General features: G+C 41.0%; 1 protein-coding gene across 1 annotated transcript in view; it reads right to left on the reverse strand.

Annotated features, from left to right (window-relative positions):
- LOC117477458 (membrane-associated guanylate kinase, WW and PDZ domain-containing protein 2) overlaps positions 1 to 18,350 on the reverse strand; it is an 80,803-nt gene that overhangs the window by 42,582 nt on the left and 19,871 nt on the right. Inside the window, 1 exon segment of the mRNA XM_034124131.1 lies at positions 12,272 to 12,388. Within this exon segment, the coding sequence (XP_033980022.1) occupies positions 12,272 to 12,388 (117 nt within the window).

Here is an 18,350-nt window from a genome sequence, read left to right on the forward strand (position 1 = left end):
CCTCTCCTGCTGATGTTCAGGTGTATATCAGTATGTAGTGTCTCTACTTTAAAGAGTCCTCTCCTGCTGATGTTCAGGTGTATATCAGTATGTAGTGTCTCTACTTTAAAGAGTCCTCTCCTGCTGATGTTCAGGTGTATATCAGTATGTAGTGTCTCTACTTTAAAGAGTCCTCTCCTGCTGATGTTCAGGTGTATATCAGTATGTAGTGTCTCTACTTTAAAGAGTCCTCTCCTGCTGATGTTCAGGTGTATATCAGTATGTAGTGTCTCTACTTTAAAGAGTCCTCTCCTGCTGATGTTCAGGTGTATATCAGTATGTAGTGTCTCTACTTTAAAGAGTCCTCTCCTGCTGATGTTCAGGTGTATATCAGTGTGTAGTGTCTCTAATTTAAAGAGTCCTCTCCTGCTGATGTTCAGGTGTATATCAGTATGTAGTGTCTCTACTTTAAAGAGTCCTCTACTGCTGAATAATCTCATAATTAATAATGAATCTGAACATTAATGAAGAGACCTCTGTAAATACAGCGTTGGGCTCCTGGTGTAAAAAGTGAGCCGCGGGTCGACCTGAACGTTTCCTCAGGTCTGCAGAGAGCGTTTAGCAGCGTCTCTTTATTATGAGCGGATCAATGAGAGCAGAATGAAACATTAATGAGGCGCTGTGAACGTCTTTCTGTCAGCATCAGACAGACGGAGATCAATGCTCCGTCAGCAGGAGGGTCACCTGACCTTGGGTCCAAACCACAGTGGAGAAAAGCATCATCACAGAATCACACAGTCTTAATGTTTGATGTGTTTCTGAACCACATTTACTAGACTTCAAATGCATGTGCGGGCATGTAGTGTGAAATATATCACATTTTTATTTCACTCATTAAGTCAAATCTGATTGTTTTTATCTGTCAGAGCTTGTGTTATAGTCTAGTTGCAGTCTTATTGTGAGCACAGAGATGTTGAGTAGCCCAAGTGTTAGGCTAGAAATGTATAGTACGGGTCCCCAGCACATAGAAACTGACGGATGCTAAATTGCATATGTTGAGCAATTTGCACAATTAGCATAAGTTGTGTTAATAAGCATTAAGTACCATATTGACAATAGTTAATAATAAAAAGGGCTAGGCCGATTTGGACAATTTGTGTTTGAGTGGAGTTGGAGGTTATTGAGGATGCTGAATCCATTACAGGATCAGAAATGGCAGTTCTAACCAGGACGTGGCCATCTCTGTACTCTCCACGGGCTGATTTTGATTCATTTCGGGTCGATTTGGCAGATTTAGGGGACTCTGGTTCATTAAGATTGGACAGATTGCTTATTCATTTGAAAAATAATTGTCCACAGAAGAGGTATAATGTTCATCTTGTGCTCTCTGTATCCAATGGTCGCAACATTACACACAGTCGTCAAAATCAGCCCACTGAGAGTACAGATATGGCCCCTTTCTGTTTGATGTCCTTAAGAAGAGCTGTGAGACTCTCTCAGTCTTCAGACACTCTTGGCTGTCTTTTATAATTTCGCACAGCAATACAATCTTTAACCTCAATCACCAGTGTGTGTCTGTGTTCACATTGTGTTATATTCTCATTCTAATTTGCAGATTGAACTGCGAGCCGTCCGCTTCGACCTTGAGACAATAATTCCTTTCCCGAGACAAAATCTCACATGAGCCCAAACTGAGGACGAATCGGCGTCCTTCTGCAGGAGGGAGTCACACCCAGATCCCCCATAAAACCCGTGATTAATGCACCGCCGTGCTGGGAGCTGTCCCCCCCCACAGACACAGTGACACAAGCACAGAGCATGCACGCAAACACACACACACACACATGTAGACACACTGACAGTAGAGAGCAGAAGCTCCATCAGACCGACCTGTTCTCTAAAAACACACGCATAAAAAGCTCCATGGATTTAGATTGCAGAGGTACACACACACACACACACACACACACACACACACACACACACACACACACACACACACACACACACACACACACACACACACTTATAAAGTATATCAGTATAATACTGTATGGCTGCAAGTACAGATTACTAAAATGTTCCATTAAAATGCACTCAGTAAACCTTTGTTTCTGTTCATTGCATATTCTTCTTATTAATCGTATTTTGCACATTACCACTTTGAAAAAGTATTTCAGATGTTTCTTACATTTTGTATTTTATTTAATGTACATAATTTATATTATTTGTTCATATTTTCATTTAATTTCCTTACATTCAGCTTCAATTGAAATTCATGCATATTGGAAATATTTTAAAGGATTTTTATCATTGTTTTTTCTCTTCTATATTTCAGTTTTTGTTCATATTTTAAAAGTTGTTCAGGTTTTTTATTGCAATTTTCCTCAATACGGCTTATAATGTAAATAAGATATTTTGTACACAATTTTTGGAAAAACATTTATTTTGTAATTTCCCGCCACAAAGCGTGCATCCTTATAATAATATATTTTGTTAAAGTTGTTTTTTAAATATATTTTATCTATATGTAGGTTTCTTGACATATTTTACTGCTTTAATTTTTTATTTATATTTAATGTTCTTCTTATGCTTGTTAATTCCACGAGTCAATAAAGAAACATCACACTGAATATTTGCTGAATTGAAGCGTAATAAAACGTCTAAAAAACCAAATGATTATTGAATCGTTGCAGACCTGTTTTCTGTTGATCCACTAATTGACTCACTAATCGTTTCAGATCATGTTGAGTTTTACTTCTCCTTGCTTTGAGATTCCCAGAGGCAGCGTTTCCTCCGGAGGAGTTTGACCCTCCGGATCATTAGGAAACTGTCTGAGGCTTTAAGGTCCTTACACACCAAGCCGATTTTCGGCATCGATAGATGTCGATAGATGTCGGGCCGTCGATGAGCGTCGTGTCGCCCTACTCAGATTGGTGTGTCTTGGTGTGTACTGCACCGTCGTGTCTTTTCGGCCGGGCCGACACCTTCCGCCGCCGGTTCGACATGTTGAATCGGGAGGCTGTCGGCCAAAGAAATCACTCTGATTGGCTGTTCAGCTAGCGAATCAGTGCAGGAGAAGCGAAACGGAAGTGAGGGACCCAAACAAACGATTAAGAAGGCAAATCTGAGATTTCATTTAACTCCAGCTCTCGACACAGGTTGGGGAAAGCCCCATGAGCTTCTCGCTGTAGAGTGAAAATGGAACGCGCACGCTATTTGTTGTTTGTTTATATCACGCAGTCTGTTCTTCTTAATAATAATAATAATAATGGGTTCCATTTATAAAGCACTTCATATTCGAATTCAAATCCCGAAGTGCTACAGGCAGTGAGCAGGAACAGTATAAATAGACATGACACAACACGGTAGAATTAATAAAAAGCAATAAAAATAAATAAATAAAAATAAATAAATAAATAAATAAATAAATAAATAAATAAATAAAAATAAAGATAAAAGGATGGTAAAAGGGTCTAGGCAAAGGCTCTTTTGAAAAGATGGGTTTTGAGGCTTTTTTTAAAAGCCTCCACACTCTGTGGTGCTCTCTCGGTGTATCACGCAGTCTGTCTTCCGGTTGCCTCTTTTGAATGACGAATACACACTACCGCCGCCTGCTGGTAAGGAGAGTTATTGCCACTCACGCATGCGCAGTTCGTACGTGCTTCTTGGCCGTCGGCTGAAGTCTTTGCGGTGTGTTCCAGTGCGAAACATGGCCAAGACGCAGGAGACGTGAGGCGACGTGAGGCGACGTGAGGATACGTGAGGCGACGTGAGGCGACGTGAGGCGACGTGAGGCAACGTGAGGCGACGTGAGGAGACGTGAGGCGACGTGAGGCGACGTGAGGCGACGTGAGGCGACGTGAGGCGACGTGAGGCGACGTGAGGAGACGTGAGGAGACGTGAGGCGACGTGAGGCGACGTGAGGCAACGTGAGGCGACGTGAGGCGACGTTCAGTCGGGACGTGTTCTTTGATGTTCTTTGGTGTCAGTTTGGTGTGTAATGACCTTTAGAGCGGATAGAGACGTCTGATTGGCTGTCATTATACCTCATTATATCATTATACCTCATTATAACTCCACCTGTTGATGATGCATTCTTCAATAATGCGAATTTCTAATATTCATATTAATATGTTTTATTTTATTCTTATTAATTTTGGACATTTTACTTGAACTTCTTATGTTTATGTAAATATTTAAATTTCATTTGACAATTGTATTCCACATTCTTGTTTTAACTTCTTATGTTTATCCAGCTCTACGCTACCCCCACACCCCCCCAGGACTGGCAGTAACTCTCCAGCTGATTCAGTGTGAGGCAGGGATTCATTATCCATGCACCCTCCTAGGAAATATATATGACATGTCAGCGGGGGGTGGGGGGGGGGGCAGGATGGTTTATTGACATCTTCTTCTCCCTGTAGGCTGCACACTGATCCCAGGGGAGACAGGGGGGGAGTGAGGAGGTAATTACACTGAAACACCCGGAGAGAGAGAGAGCTGTCTGTCAAGATCATCACACACACACAAAGAGCGAGGGAAGAAGAGCGGTGAAAAGGCCACAGACAACGCCGGAGAGACGCATTACAATAACTGAATGATGATGTTTCTTATCTCTGACTCACACCGAAGACAATTAGAAAGAGTCTTTGATGGGGGGGGGGGGGGGGGGGGGGGGGGGGGGGGGGGGGGGGAATAGGACGTTCAGGCTCTGAATCATCCAAGGGCACATGCACAAATGGTTAGAGCGATTATATGCATGGGAAAGTTCAGGAGGCTAATGTGAAGGCTTGCACAGAAATTATATGAAAAGGAGACAAAAATGGATATAAAAATGCTTCAGTATGAAGACCCTCCTGCAGATAGAAATGTGATTATCCCCCTCCTTTAGATAGTTGTTGCCACAGCAGCCAGCATTTACTTAATTCTGTCATTTTAATTTCCATTTTTATGCACTGCCCTCCTGACTGTAATGATATTTCTTGCATCAGAGCCAGCGCCAACATCAGAAAACATTGTCTCATCAAACGGAAATCCAGGGACTGATGTGTTCTCTCTAAATAGCACGACGGGTACTAAAGCACATTTTCAGAAGAGGAAATAGCATCTGGATTTAAGAAATGCAACCAAAACTGAGGCCTTGTCCTGGGCTATTTTGCATCCATAACATGTCTTCTTTTAGGCCCCTTCTAAACGGAGACGAAACGGGTTGTATCCGTTAACGTTCTCTATCGTATAGACGGTTCATCCACAGAAGACCGACACGGAAACGCGGATTCGGAGCCCGATCCGATAGCCCTGTGATAACGGCTCCCAAGGTGGGTAGATCTGCGGACGAAACGCTCTGGGGGGCCAAACGGCTCCGTGTGTACGCCCTAAACGATCATTTCCTGATAACAATGATGCCATAGCCCCGCCTCTCCCCACCTCTCCTGCTCACCCCCGCGTCATTGCTGATGTGTTTCGCCAACAACAACAATGGCGGATCACAGGGTTGCTTTCATGCTCCAGACGCTACTGACCATGATACAGATGTTAGTGCAAAATGGACAGCTCCTCTACCACAACCATCAGCAACAAGTGGACATGGAGAACTACATGAACATGTTGCTAAATCCACCGCGGAGAATAAACAGAAGGGCAACCAGGCAACCATAGCAACCATGCTCGGGGGGTCTTCTTCGTTGCTTTTGGTGTATTTTGTGGCGGAAGTACAGCGCCACTTACAGGCCCGGCATATGTACTACAGCGTCTCCAGCGGGTCGAGCGGTCTCGTGTGGACGGACACGTTTCTTGAGACAATTCCGTGTGGACGGAAGACTTTTTTGATATCGACATCGGTACGTTTTCATTTTCGTTTCCGTGTGGACGGGGCCTTAGACTAGTGGAAAGACAACATCCAAAATTCACATTTAGGTGCTTAATTGACTAACTTTGATATTTTGTGTCTGTAGATTTCTCCTAAATTTGAATTACATTTAAACACAACATTCAGAAAACTTGTAATATTGAAAAAATCTATAAGATAAAATGTTTACCCTATTCACCTTTAGTGTATACAACATGTATGAGTTTTACAATCTCTAAAGGCTCCTCGTCTCTCAACAGAAAAATATACGGTGACCAAGACATTTCCGAGAAACGTGCTGCAGCTTTTAAAAACAATGCAAAATAAAAAACACAAACGTGCCAAAACACATGCAAATGAAGAACTTGATGAAACATGTTCAGCGCTCACTAAAAGCAATGCATAAACAAAACGCTGCAAGAAGCTCCAAACACAACAGAAACCAGGGGACACTAAAAAGGTGACGCACACAGCTGGGACCGGAGCGCTTGGTGACGTTCAGGGATTATAAAATTGTTATAGTATGTTATGTATAAAGCTGTTTTGTATTTGCAGCATTTCGTCCATGCAGTGCTTTTAGAAAACGCTGCACATGATGTTTCCTCTTTGCATGTGTTTTGGCACGTTTGTGTTTCTTTATTTGCATCGTCTATGACACTGCAGTGCGTTTCTCCGAATGAATATGATTTGCGAGGCGCTTGCACATGTCGGCCACCGTAGAATCTCTACATCAGTAGCACTTACACACACCAAACTCTCCACTTTCATTCCTCTCAATATTCTGAAGCTCTTTACAGAGGCTGGCTTTTACACACCATTCACACACTCATTTATACACACTGTTTACTAAACACATGCACAAAATCAATTTGTTAAAGGGTGATCTGAAGAGATACCCAAAATCCCCTCTGCAAAACCCTTTGGCTCTAATATGTCAACAAAATGAAACAAGAACATAGCTTTATCCAATGTTCACATTCCTGCTCTGCAAAGGTATGCAAATTAGCACATATTTACCAAGTTATTACCTAATTTGCATAAAACAACACATCATTTCGGAAAACTTGTAATACAAAAAACTATTGTCTTAATGTCAGAAATCAACCGGGGAAGTTTCAGATTGATATCTATTAGTTACAGATGTGTACCCTATTCACCTGTAGTGTCTCCACTTTAAGACTTCTCTTCTTCCTCTGATGCAACTCAATCTTTACCCCCCAAAAAACCCAAAGAACAACAAAGAGAGCAGGAACATACATGTGATCCTGAAGGGGGCCACAATGAGCCACTGGTGGAATCTCCTCAGCATTAAACACAGCTGCCTCCTCGATGCCAAACAACAAAAGGAATCAAATCTGCTCCTGTGAAAACGAGGCGTGATGGTTTCCCTCCCGAGATCAGGCTAGCATGCGTGAGTTGGTGTCGGCATGAGAACAACAGCATCTTACTGACTCCTGCAGATCAGAGGATTACAGCCGGCTCAGTCGTCACTCACTCTCACCAAAGAAATACGGGAAGCTTGTTTCCAAAAGTTTGACACCACCGTCAAGAAAACGCTGGAATTTCGGTGGACTATTATAATATTGTGCAATAATGAGTACACCTGTTGGCTGGTAAATGATCCAACTGTGCAATACTCATACTGCTATGGCATTATTAATGTTTTATACCACATTTCAAGCAATAATAATACAATTAGCATTTTATACTATTTGACTTTAACTATATTTTATTTTATTACATTTAATTATATTTTTTTAATATTCTTTTATTAAATTGTACTTTTTTAATTTAACTTAATTTCATTTATTTATTTTGTTCTATTTTGAATTTCTTGTTATGCAATCCAACTTCCCCTGGGAACAAATGAAGTATTCTGATTCTGATTAAACACAGTGTATTCAGAACACTTTACAAATAACTATTTTCTGATTTATCTCAAATGTGTATGTCCTTTTTAAATCAAACCTCTTGCTCTTCAATTTACTCCACACATATCTAAAAGCCTTTATTTATGCCAACCCCTTAAATGAGCAGCAGCTTGCAGATGCACGGTTAAGTAATGAGAACGCTTGATTTGAATTAAAATGCAATTATAGCACAATATGAATATGCATGAATATATTAGGTTATCTTCTCCGGGGAGTTTTGACCTGTTCTGTCAGTGTGTGTGTGTGTGTGTGTGTGTGTGTGTGTGTGTGTGTGTGTGTGGTGTGTGTGTGTGTGTGTGTGTGTGTGTGTGTGTGTGGTGTGTGTGTGTGTGTGTGTGTGTGTGTGTGAGGCAGACTGTCCCACATGACCTATTTCCTGCACTAAAGGAGAGATTAGCAGCGATCCCAAACTGCCACAGCAAGGTGAAGACAGCGGACACACGAGGTGGTCCGTCTCCTCCGTGATACCACCTGAACCAGACGGAACCATAAGAGAAACAGACCGACGCGGGTCAGTGAACCACGTCAGACACACAGATCTTTCTGAGAAATCTCTGCTCAGAGCGAGAGGATTCAGCAGCTGTGACGTCACGCTCCAGAGGATTAAGAGAGCAACAGATGCAACTAGCTGCCTTTGGCTGCCATTGTGCTCCACAGGCGTCACATGGGAAGTTACATCATGGGAAACCGAAACACAAACTACCTCGAACACTGAGGGGAAAGAAGTGAGGATTTTAGCCTGGCTGTAATCTTTACATAATGAAATATAATCATCAGAAATCCTTTTGTGTGCTTTTAGCTGACTCTACTTCCAATTTAAATACATTGTTCTCATCAGGGAATCATCATATGTTAGTTATAATACTCCTTTTAGTCATGACCCCAGGTTTTATTCTACATCAGGGGTGTCAAACTCAATTTCATCGCGGGCCACATTAGAATTATGGTTGCACTCAAAGGGCCGGTGGTAACTTTAAGACTATATAAATATACATAATAAATATAAAATAATGTATATATATATAATTTTACAATATTTCCTCTGCATTGGATTATTATCGGATAGGGTAATAACTTCATAATTAACTACGTCTGAAAGCAGAAGTCTTGGGCAAATCATTGCAAGTCTCTTCATTGCGCATGTCACAAAATGAGATGCATTGTGGGACATGTAGTTTATGGGCAACGTTTCTCCTGTAAAGCGGCACGTAACATTATAATACACTTATTATATTCTTTGCAAGCTCTTGTGGGGCCACATAAAATGAAGTGGCGCGCCGGATTTGGCCCCCGGGCCTTGAGTTTGACACCCCTGCTCTACATTGTCCCCTCGAAATTTGGAAATGACTCAAGTCACGTCCAATAAGTGAGCTGTAATATTATAGTCGACTGAGAAAATGTGCTGGTACTTAAATTGAATAGCTCTGTACTTTGATCTGTTTTATAAAATGAGTGTCAATGACAATAAGTCATGTTTTTAGGTTTTGATGATTGTCAGATGTGTTTCGGCCCAAAGACTGCTGATGGAAATTAACTACCAGCTCAAATCTGGCTTAAATAGTCTCTTCTCTTTTTGAGATGAATGCATTTTTAGACATGGTCCTTGTTCAATAGCATAAATACAAACTCATATGATCAACTGGAAGTAGCATGATTTGAGTCAAAGCCCAGAAGAACCAGAGAAATACTGTGTGAACTTTTCCTAATCTTACCCATTCAAGGAACATTTTCTAACTTTGTTGTTGCAAGAATTTCACCAACCTTGGGTTAGCTTCCAGACACGACCCATATTTTCTGCAAAGCATAACAACTTCAGGGCGAGATAAGACCTTTCCCCCAAAGACTCACATTCAGAAAGAGAAAGAGACGTCTGTAAATCAGTGGATATTTTGCTTTTGGAGGTAAATCCACTTACATGCACTCGTCGCTGAATTATGACATATTTTTCTTCTTCTGTTTATGTAAATGAGCCTGAGACAGAGCGCTGGGAGGCGGCTCTAAATTAAAAGCTAGGGTGCTTGCTCTATATATTCAGAAGATATTCGGATGGGACGAGTCATTTTATCAAACTGTAGTCGAGTCATTTTGGCTTCATGCAAAACACTGAGCAACTTCCATAGTGATGAAAGGCGTCTCACATCCTATTGTATATCCAGATCTCTTTACAGTTCCATGTTTGAGGCTTAGAAGGCCAGCATTTTGTATATATGACTGAGAATCTCAACATGTTGTCTTGTTGCATAAATCATTTCTGAGAATTAATACCGTTTTTTTTTAAACAAAATGTTGGCAACCACTCAAAGTGCAAAGTGTCCTCACGCTATTACTATAGATACAATTTGGGAATATGTGCCATGGGGAAGCACAGAGAGAAAGCCGAGCACCCATTTATATCGATTTGATATCAGGTAGCAAAATAAGCGAACACCTTGCCCCTAAACGTCAATGGAGAGTGACAGGAGCTAATGACAGGAGTGTGTGGTGATCACACATTTCCATCATAATGTGGAGCATGAAGACCAGACTGCAGGAAATGAATTTTCTGACGCTCAAACGTTCCTGTGGGAGGAGTAATGTGTGTTGTTTTTCTCATTATTTCACAAAATCACCTCGGTTTTGCTTGCATACACTTACACGAGGAAGTGTTGGAGACGGTCCTTTATGCTTGACAGCCAATTAACACCGAGTTAATCACATGGAGGAAAACATGAGACGTGTTGTGAAATAATTAACGTGGGCCGTAACTTAAGAGAGGTATTCCTGGGTGGCTTGATATCATGGGGACGGTGGACATTTACTTTATAGCAAAGTGTGTTCTATAGGTTTTGTGCATGTAAATGGCCGTCTCTAAGCGGTTGACCAATCACACCAGAGCCGGCCAGCTGACCAATCAGAGCAGACTGGAAGCATGGAGACATGTCACAGTAGAGACACTACATACTGATATACACCTGAACATCAGCAGGAGAGGACTCTTTAAAGTAGAGACACTACACACTGATATGCACCTGAACATCAGCAGGAAAGGACTCTTTAAAGTAGAGACACTACATACTGATATACACCTGAACATCAGCAGGAGAGGACTCTTTAAAGTAGAGACACTACATACTGATATACACCTGAACATCAGCAGGAGAGGACTCTTTAAAGTAGAGACACTACATACTGATATACACCTGAACATCAGCAGGAGAGGACTCTTTAAAGTAGAGACACTACATACTAATATACACCTGAACATCAGCAGGAGAGGACTCTTTAAAGTAGAGACACTACATACTGATATACACCTGAACATCAGCAGGAGGGGACTCTTTAAAGTAGAGACACCACACACTGATATACACCTGAACATCAGCAGGAGAGGACTCTTTAAAGTAGAGACACTACATACTGATATACACCTGAACATCAGCAGGAGGGGACTCTTTAAAGTAGAGACACTACACACTGATATACACCTGAACATCAGCAGGAGAGGACTCTTTAAAGTAGAGACACTACATACTGATATATATCTGAACATCAGCAGGAGAGGACTCTTTAAAGTAGAGACACTACATACTGATATACACCTGAACATCAGCAGGAGAGGACTCTTTAAAGTAGAGACACTACATACTGATATACACCTGAACATCAGCAGGAGGGGACTCTTTAAAGTAGAGACACTACACACTGATATACACCTGAACATCAGCAGGAGAGGACTCTTTAAAGTAGAGACACTACATACTGATATATATCTGAACATCAGCAGGAGAAGACTCTTTAAAGTAGAGACACTACATACTGATATACACCTGAACATCAGCAGGAGAGGACTCTTTAAAGTAGAGACACTACATACTGATATACACCTGAACATCAGCAGGAGAGGACTCTTTAAAGTAGAGACACTACTGATATACACCTGAACATCAGCAGGAGAGGACTCTTTAAAGTAGAGACACTACATACTGATATACACCTGAACATCAGCAGGAGAGGACTCTTTAAAGTAGAGACACTACATACTGATATACACCTGAACATCAGCAGGAGAGGACTCTTTAAAGTAGAGACACTACACACTGATATACACCTGAACATCAGCAGGAGAGGACTCTTTAAAGTAGAGACACTACATACTGATATACACCTGAACATCAGCAGGAGAGGACTCTTTAAAGTAGAGACACTACATACTGATATACACCTGATCATCAGCAGGAGAGGACTCTTTAAAGTAGAGACACTACATACTGATATACACCTGAACATCAGCAGGAGAGGACTCTTTAAAGTAGAGACACTACATACTGTTATAAACCTGAAAATGAGCAGAATATGGTCCCTTTAAAGAACTTTGAGCTGAATCGTGTGTATGAAAATTGCTATGACATTATTGCTAATTATCCAAATCTTCTACATAGTATTTACAGGTATTTTCTCTTCCCCCCACTCACTGTTGAGCTCCACAGAGACATGAAGTGTAATGAAGGTATAGAGAGCAGCAGGGACTCACAGGGAACCGCTCGCAGGTACAGGTTCTCTCTGATGACCTGCTGGAGCTGGCTGTCCACCGAGCCGGGAGTGAAACACTTGCTCAGATACAACCTGAGATCCTTGCACAGTGAGGAGCCTGAGGGAAGGGCAAATGTACAGGAGGGCGGAGAGAGGGGGAGAGAGAGGGGGAGAGAGAGGGAGAGAGAGAGAGGGGGGGAGACATTAAGAAATCAGCTCAGTAAGCACAAACACTAATGCATGTATATCCACTGTGTGAAGCCTGTCAAATAGAGACTTAAATTAATTTAGATCTCTGCTGCTGACAGACTTGATTTAACACTTTAACAATCTAGACTTTCACATTCACACCCACTGATCTCTCTAAATCACCTCACATACATCCTGAGTATTAAATGTGTTTTTACAGACTCTATAACAACCAGTCAGGCAGAGATTTTAGGCTATTTTGCTTCTATAACATTTCTTCTTTCAAACATTCGAAGAAAATATTCAAATTCCACATATAGGAGTTTATTTTACTAAATGTGTGTCTGTAAATGTATCCTAAATCCACCAAGTTTGCATTACATAATACTCCATATGCATATTTATACATAACATTTCAGGGAACTTGTAATATCAAAAAATTACATTTTAATGTCAGTAATGAAGTGAAGGAATTTCATAGTGATATCTGTTAGTAAAATGTTTTGACCCTATTCACCTGTAGTAGTAACAACATGTGTGAATTTGACCATACATGGCCGTTTTCTCCTCCTACTGAAATCTCTTCAATAGCTCTTACAAATCAAACTGTCCACTTTCATTGCCCTCTATATTCTGAAGCTTTTTACGAACACACACACCATACACTGACTCATTTATACAGACTTTAGTACTAAAAACATGCAGAAAAATGACTTTTTATGGCAGTATTTTCTGATTAATGGTGTGATAAAAAGAGATATCTATCACTGTTGTTAAAACCTGTGACCTTAATACTTCAACAAAATGAAACAAGTATGTTGAATCTGGCTTTATCTAATGTTCACATTTCTGCCTAGGAAATCTATGCAAGTTGGCACATATTTACTAAGATAATGCCTCATTTGCATATTTAACAAAGCATTTCAGATCATTTGTAATACAAAAAACTATTATTTTGATATAAGTAATCAGCTGCAGAAGATTCATGATGATATCTAGTAGTTATTTTTTTTTTCTCCCTATCCCCCTGGAGTGTCTTCATCACCATCGTGTCTCTACTTCCTCTCTCTGATCTCTTAATATCATCTCGAGTGCTTTACGGCCTCTGATGACAGGTCACTTGCCGTTATGGATTGACTGAAAGCGGCTCCAGCTTGTCACTCTGACAGACGACCACACACGTCCACCCACCCACCCACCCACACACACACACACATACACACACACACACACACACACAGCGGACTGTATTCCCTATTAACCATGTCACAGTGGATTTAACTTTATTACTGCAGGCAGTCATCTGCGCAGCCACATGTGGCGTCTGCCAGTAAAGGGAAATGAATCTCGACGGCCTTTTAGTTGAGATGATGAGCTTTTGTTCATCACGTTATGAAACAGCTGCTGGTTTCCAGTCTGATGAAGAGCTAAATTCATATCTCAGCTTCATCTCTCTGGGATGAGAGGACTACGCTGGGATTAGGCATGGGACGAAATTGGAAAAATGTCACAAGAAAAAGATCCCAAGAAATATCGTGGTCCACAAAACTGTGATTCAGTTATGTGCAATTCAGCATGAATATCTTATTTATAATAACACACCATTGGATATTTTGTAATACATGTTATATATTGAAGTACAATGTGCATCTGTATAGATATTTTTATTCTACGGAATTGTTGATGTATCTGTTATTGGCCATTTTTGTATAAATATCTTTATTCGAATTTATTTTAAAGTGGACCTGTCATGCTATATTTAAATGATATATTGTAGGGCCATACCTATATAAGGTATATTTATACGTTTCTGTTTTCAAAATACCAAACAGATCATGCATTTTAAGCCATGCCTCATTTCGCTCTATTTGCTGTTCTCCAGCCCTGTTTTTGCAGGGGGCTGATTCTGTGAGCTGCAGCTGACCACGCCCCCCCTGCAGGAGAGGGGAGCCGCTCTGATCAAGTCAGAAGAGGGGGAGAAAAATAGATCTCCGTCCTCCGTGTTTTATTATAGCCTATTATTATAAAGAGTCGTTATTCATTTGTTTTAAAGCTCAATAAATAACAAAGAAGACCTTTGACCGGCACTTTTCTAATTTTGTCCGGAAGATTTAAACTTTAACGGACATCTTGACCGGCGAAAGAAAACCTAACTGAAACTCTGCCGCACGGTCCCCTCGTTCCTTGGAAGAGGCGGAGAGGTGGGTGTTTGTCATCTGCTGGTGGACTAACCGGAGAGAATTACAGTGCTTGCCTCGACGGGGAGGGATTGCATTGAATTAAAGCAGCAGGAACAAACGCTTGCCTCGGGGAGGGAGAAAAAAAGCCACAGCGGAGAATAAACAGAAGGGTAACCATGGTAACCATGCGCAGGAAGTCTTCTTCGCTGCTTTTGTGGCAGACTACAGCACCACTTACAGGCCTGGCATATGAGCGTCACCAGCGCTTTCGAGAGGCAATGGCCGGCCGTGGCCCAACCCCACATTCCCCTGATAGGTGGAGAGTTGGCCCAATAGCCGTAGCGCCACCGTCCTGGCGTCAGGACAGTGTTCAAATCTTTTATCAGATCCGTTGCAGCCCCTTTTTTAGAGATTTGGGTATGGAGGAAAAGAGAGAGGGTTGTGTTTTCTGACACTTGGTGAGTTCCCTGGAACACCGGGGACACATATTCATGTATAAAAGACGTACAAAAGTGCATTTTGCATGATAGGTCCCCTTTAACTTTTACATTTTGCATTATTACTCTAACTTCTTATATTTAAATATTTTTTTTATATTTGTTTCTATTTAATCTTGCATTTTATTACGGTCTTATTTTGTTTTAGCTGGTTTTTATTCTATTCTCTTGGCTCTTTAATGCCTGTTTTTAATTGCATTCAAATGTAATTTAATCATGGTTTTCTTTTAATGTCTTTTGTAAACCACTTTGAATTGCCTTGTTGTTTAAATATGTCATTCAAATAAATCAATATGTTCACACAGAACATAAATAATGAATAGTGAAACATTTACTTAATTATTTCTGAAAAGAGGTTGATTATTCTGAGCTTTCGCACCACAAGAAAGGCATCGATCATCAAAATAAACAAGACTAAATCAACACATAACCCTCGAACGAATTGTGGATTCTCAAATGATATTGAACTAAGAATAATTGAAATGGTCACTGCTAGCTGCAGTTGCTTCAATTATGTTATTGTCCTGTCATGTGTTGGATGTGTTTTGGTATTTGACCCTGTGTTGACAAGGTCCCCCTTGTAAAAGAGGTATTAATCTCAATGTGACTAGCTGATCAAATAAATATATATAGTCTACTGTTAAAGCAAGGCAGTCAGATGTCAAGGTCAATAGTGTGGTGCGGGAATTAGTCGTACAAGTCTGTGGTTAACACAAGCTGACATAAATTTAGTCAGTAAATACCCCACTGGTGAATTTAAAAATGGCGGTTGCTAACAAGTGTCTAAATGAGGCGACTAAACGTCATCACGCCCAACATTAGCCACCTTTAGCTTAGCGGTGGTGACGTGAAGTCATGTGACCGTGCTGTAGTTCCTTAGCCCAACATTAGCCGCCTTTAGCTTAGCGGTGGTGACGTGAAGTCATGTGACCGTGCTGTAGTTCCTTTATAGCCAACATTAGCCACCTTTAGCTTAGCGGTGGTGACGTGAAGTCATGTGACCGTGCTGTAGTTCCTTTATAGCCCAACATTAGCCGCCTTTAGCTTAGCGGTGGTGACGTGAAGTCATGTGACCGTGCTATAGTTCCTTTCAACACAGTCTCACAGCATTTCGTGTTATTAGTCACGAAATTAATTTAATCTATTGATTCGTGTTCACCAACACGATATTCACATTTTTTTCGTGTCACACAGAACGATTTTAAATGCAATGTATTTCTATTGGTAGTATGTTTCGTGCCTGCAACACGTCTTTTTGTCCGGTCGGGTCTTGGAAGACCAGAAGCTGTGTGGTTCATAAAAACATGTTCTTACTCAATATCTTACCCTAAGCCTAACCCTATCCCTTTTATTTTAAATTGTATAATGTCTGAGTTTTTTTGCCGTCAGTGAGGAAAAGAAATGGCTCAGAGCCTCAGAATACTGACATCTGTATTTTATGTCATCTTTTTTTCCTTCTAATTTGTTATTATTTGGTGCAGGCACGAAACATATGACCAATATATATACATTGCTTCTAAAATCGTTCTGTGTCAGAATACTTAAATCTGTATTTTTTTAAATCTCTTTTTCCTTCTAATTTGTTATTATTTACATTGCTTTTAAAATCGTTCTGTGTGACACGAAAGAAATGGCGAAATCGTGTTGGTGAACACGAATCAATAGATTAATTTCGTGACTATAACACGAAATGCCGTGAGACTGTGTTGTTCCTTTATAGCCTAATGTTAGCTATTTCTTTCTGGAGATTGCATTTACGCTTCAAAAATCATAAAGTGGTGTTAACATGTGGAGATCATCCTGCTGAAGACATGTGCAAGTATCATAAACGTTTGTTTACCACAGAGATTATTTTCTGCAATAATCTTATTGGCTTTTTGTAGAGGGAACGAGGGTGGTGCTAATTCCGGGTGGCCAAGAAAAAAGAGGTCATCCCTGCAGCGCTCTATAGCAACACACTGAAGGAAAGTGTATTAACGCTAAAACCTTTAAACTGCTGGCTGCCTGTGGGGAGAGCAGCCTGGTGTCCTGTGTTTGAGAGGATGGAGCAGCAGGAGTAGGAGGAGGTGTGATACAGCAACGCAGTGCATCAGATCATCCATCACTGTCCACACTACCTGCAGCCTGTGGGGGGGGTATATATCTGATAATAGATCCAGCAGCAGTGGAGGGACTGGGAGCAAAGGTCCACATTTACACCTCCGTGGCCAAATCAGCTATCAATCTGGCAAGCAAGGCCATTGGGAGTGGCGGTCAGGTGACAGCCGGCTGACATATTGCTCTGTTCGGAGCCAACAAACACATCCGTTAACCCCCCCACCCCCCTCGTACTAAACATCAAGGCCTCTGGCGGGTGACAGACATCTGTATCGCCACACTCTTGTCATGTGTCATCAGAAATCCTGACGTCCTACACACATATCGACCCGTCGCCTTGACTCATGCACACTAATTGACGAGTGCAAATCAGCATCAGAATACACACAGGCTGCAGGGAATATTACTTCCTCACGACTTCATAGTGTCACTGCAGCGCTGCCTCCTTTGAGTTGTGTTGGTCTGTAATGGTGCTGCAGGAATGAGTCCTAAAACCAGGAAATGAGTTAGCATTTCAGCACCGGATGCATGAATTGGTTTCTTGACGGATGTTTTGGTTTCACTTTTTAATCTTTTACCTGTTGTTCACCAACTATTATCTATAATTTTTACGCTGCTATGGACAATCTTGCACTATGTACATTCCCTAACATTTGAAGTGACTGTTATTTTGTTATTTTGTATATATTGATTGATTGATATACACCTGAACATCAGCAGGAGAGGACTCTTTAAAGTAGAGACACTACATACTGATATACACCTGAACATCAGCAGGAGAGGACTCTTTAAAGTAGAGACACTACATACTGATATACACCTGAACATCAGCAGGAGAGGACTCTTTAAAGTAGAGACACTTGATATACACCTGAACAATAGCAGGAGAGGACTCTTTAAAGTAGAGACACTACATACTGATATACACCTGAACATCAGCAGGAGAGGACTCTTTAAAGTACAGACACTACATACTGATATGAACCTGAACATTAGCAGGAGAGGACTCTTTAAAGTAGAGACAATACATACTGATATACACCTGAACATCAGCAGGAGAGGACTCTTTAAAGTAGAGACACTACATACTGATATACACCTGAACATCAGCAGGAGA

This window comes from Trematomus bernacchii, unplaced genomic scaffold (genome assembly GCF_902827165.1).
Source record: "Trematomus bernacchii unplaced genomic scaffold, fTreBer1.1, whole genome shotgun sequence".
NCBI classification, from domain to species: domain Eukaryota; kingdom Metazoa; phylum Chordata; class Actinopteri; order Perciformes; family Nototheniidae; genus Trematomus; species Trematomus bernacchii.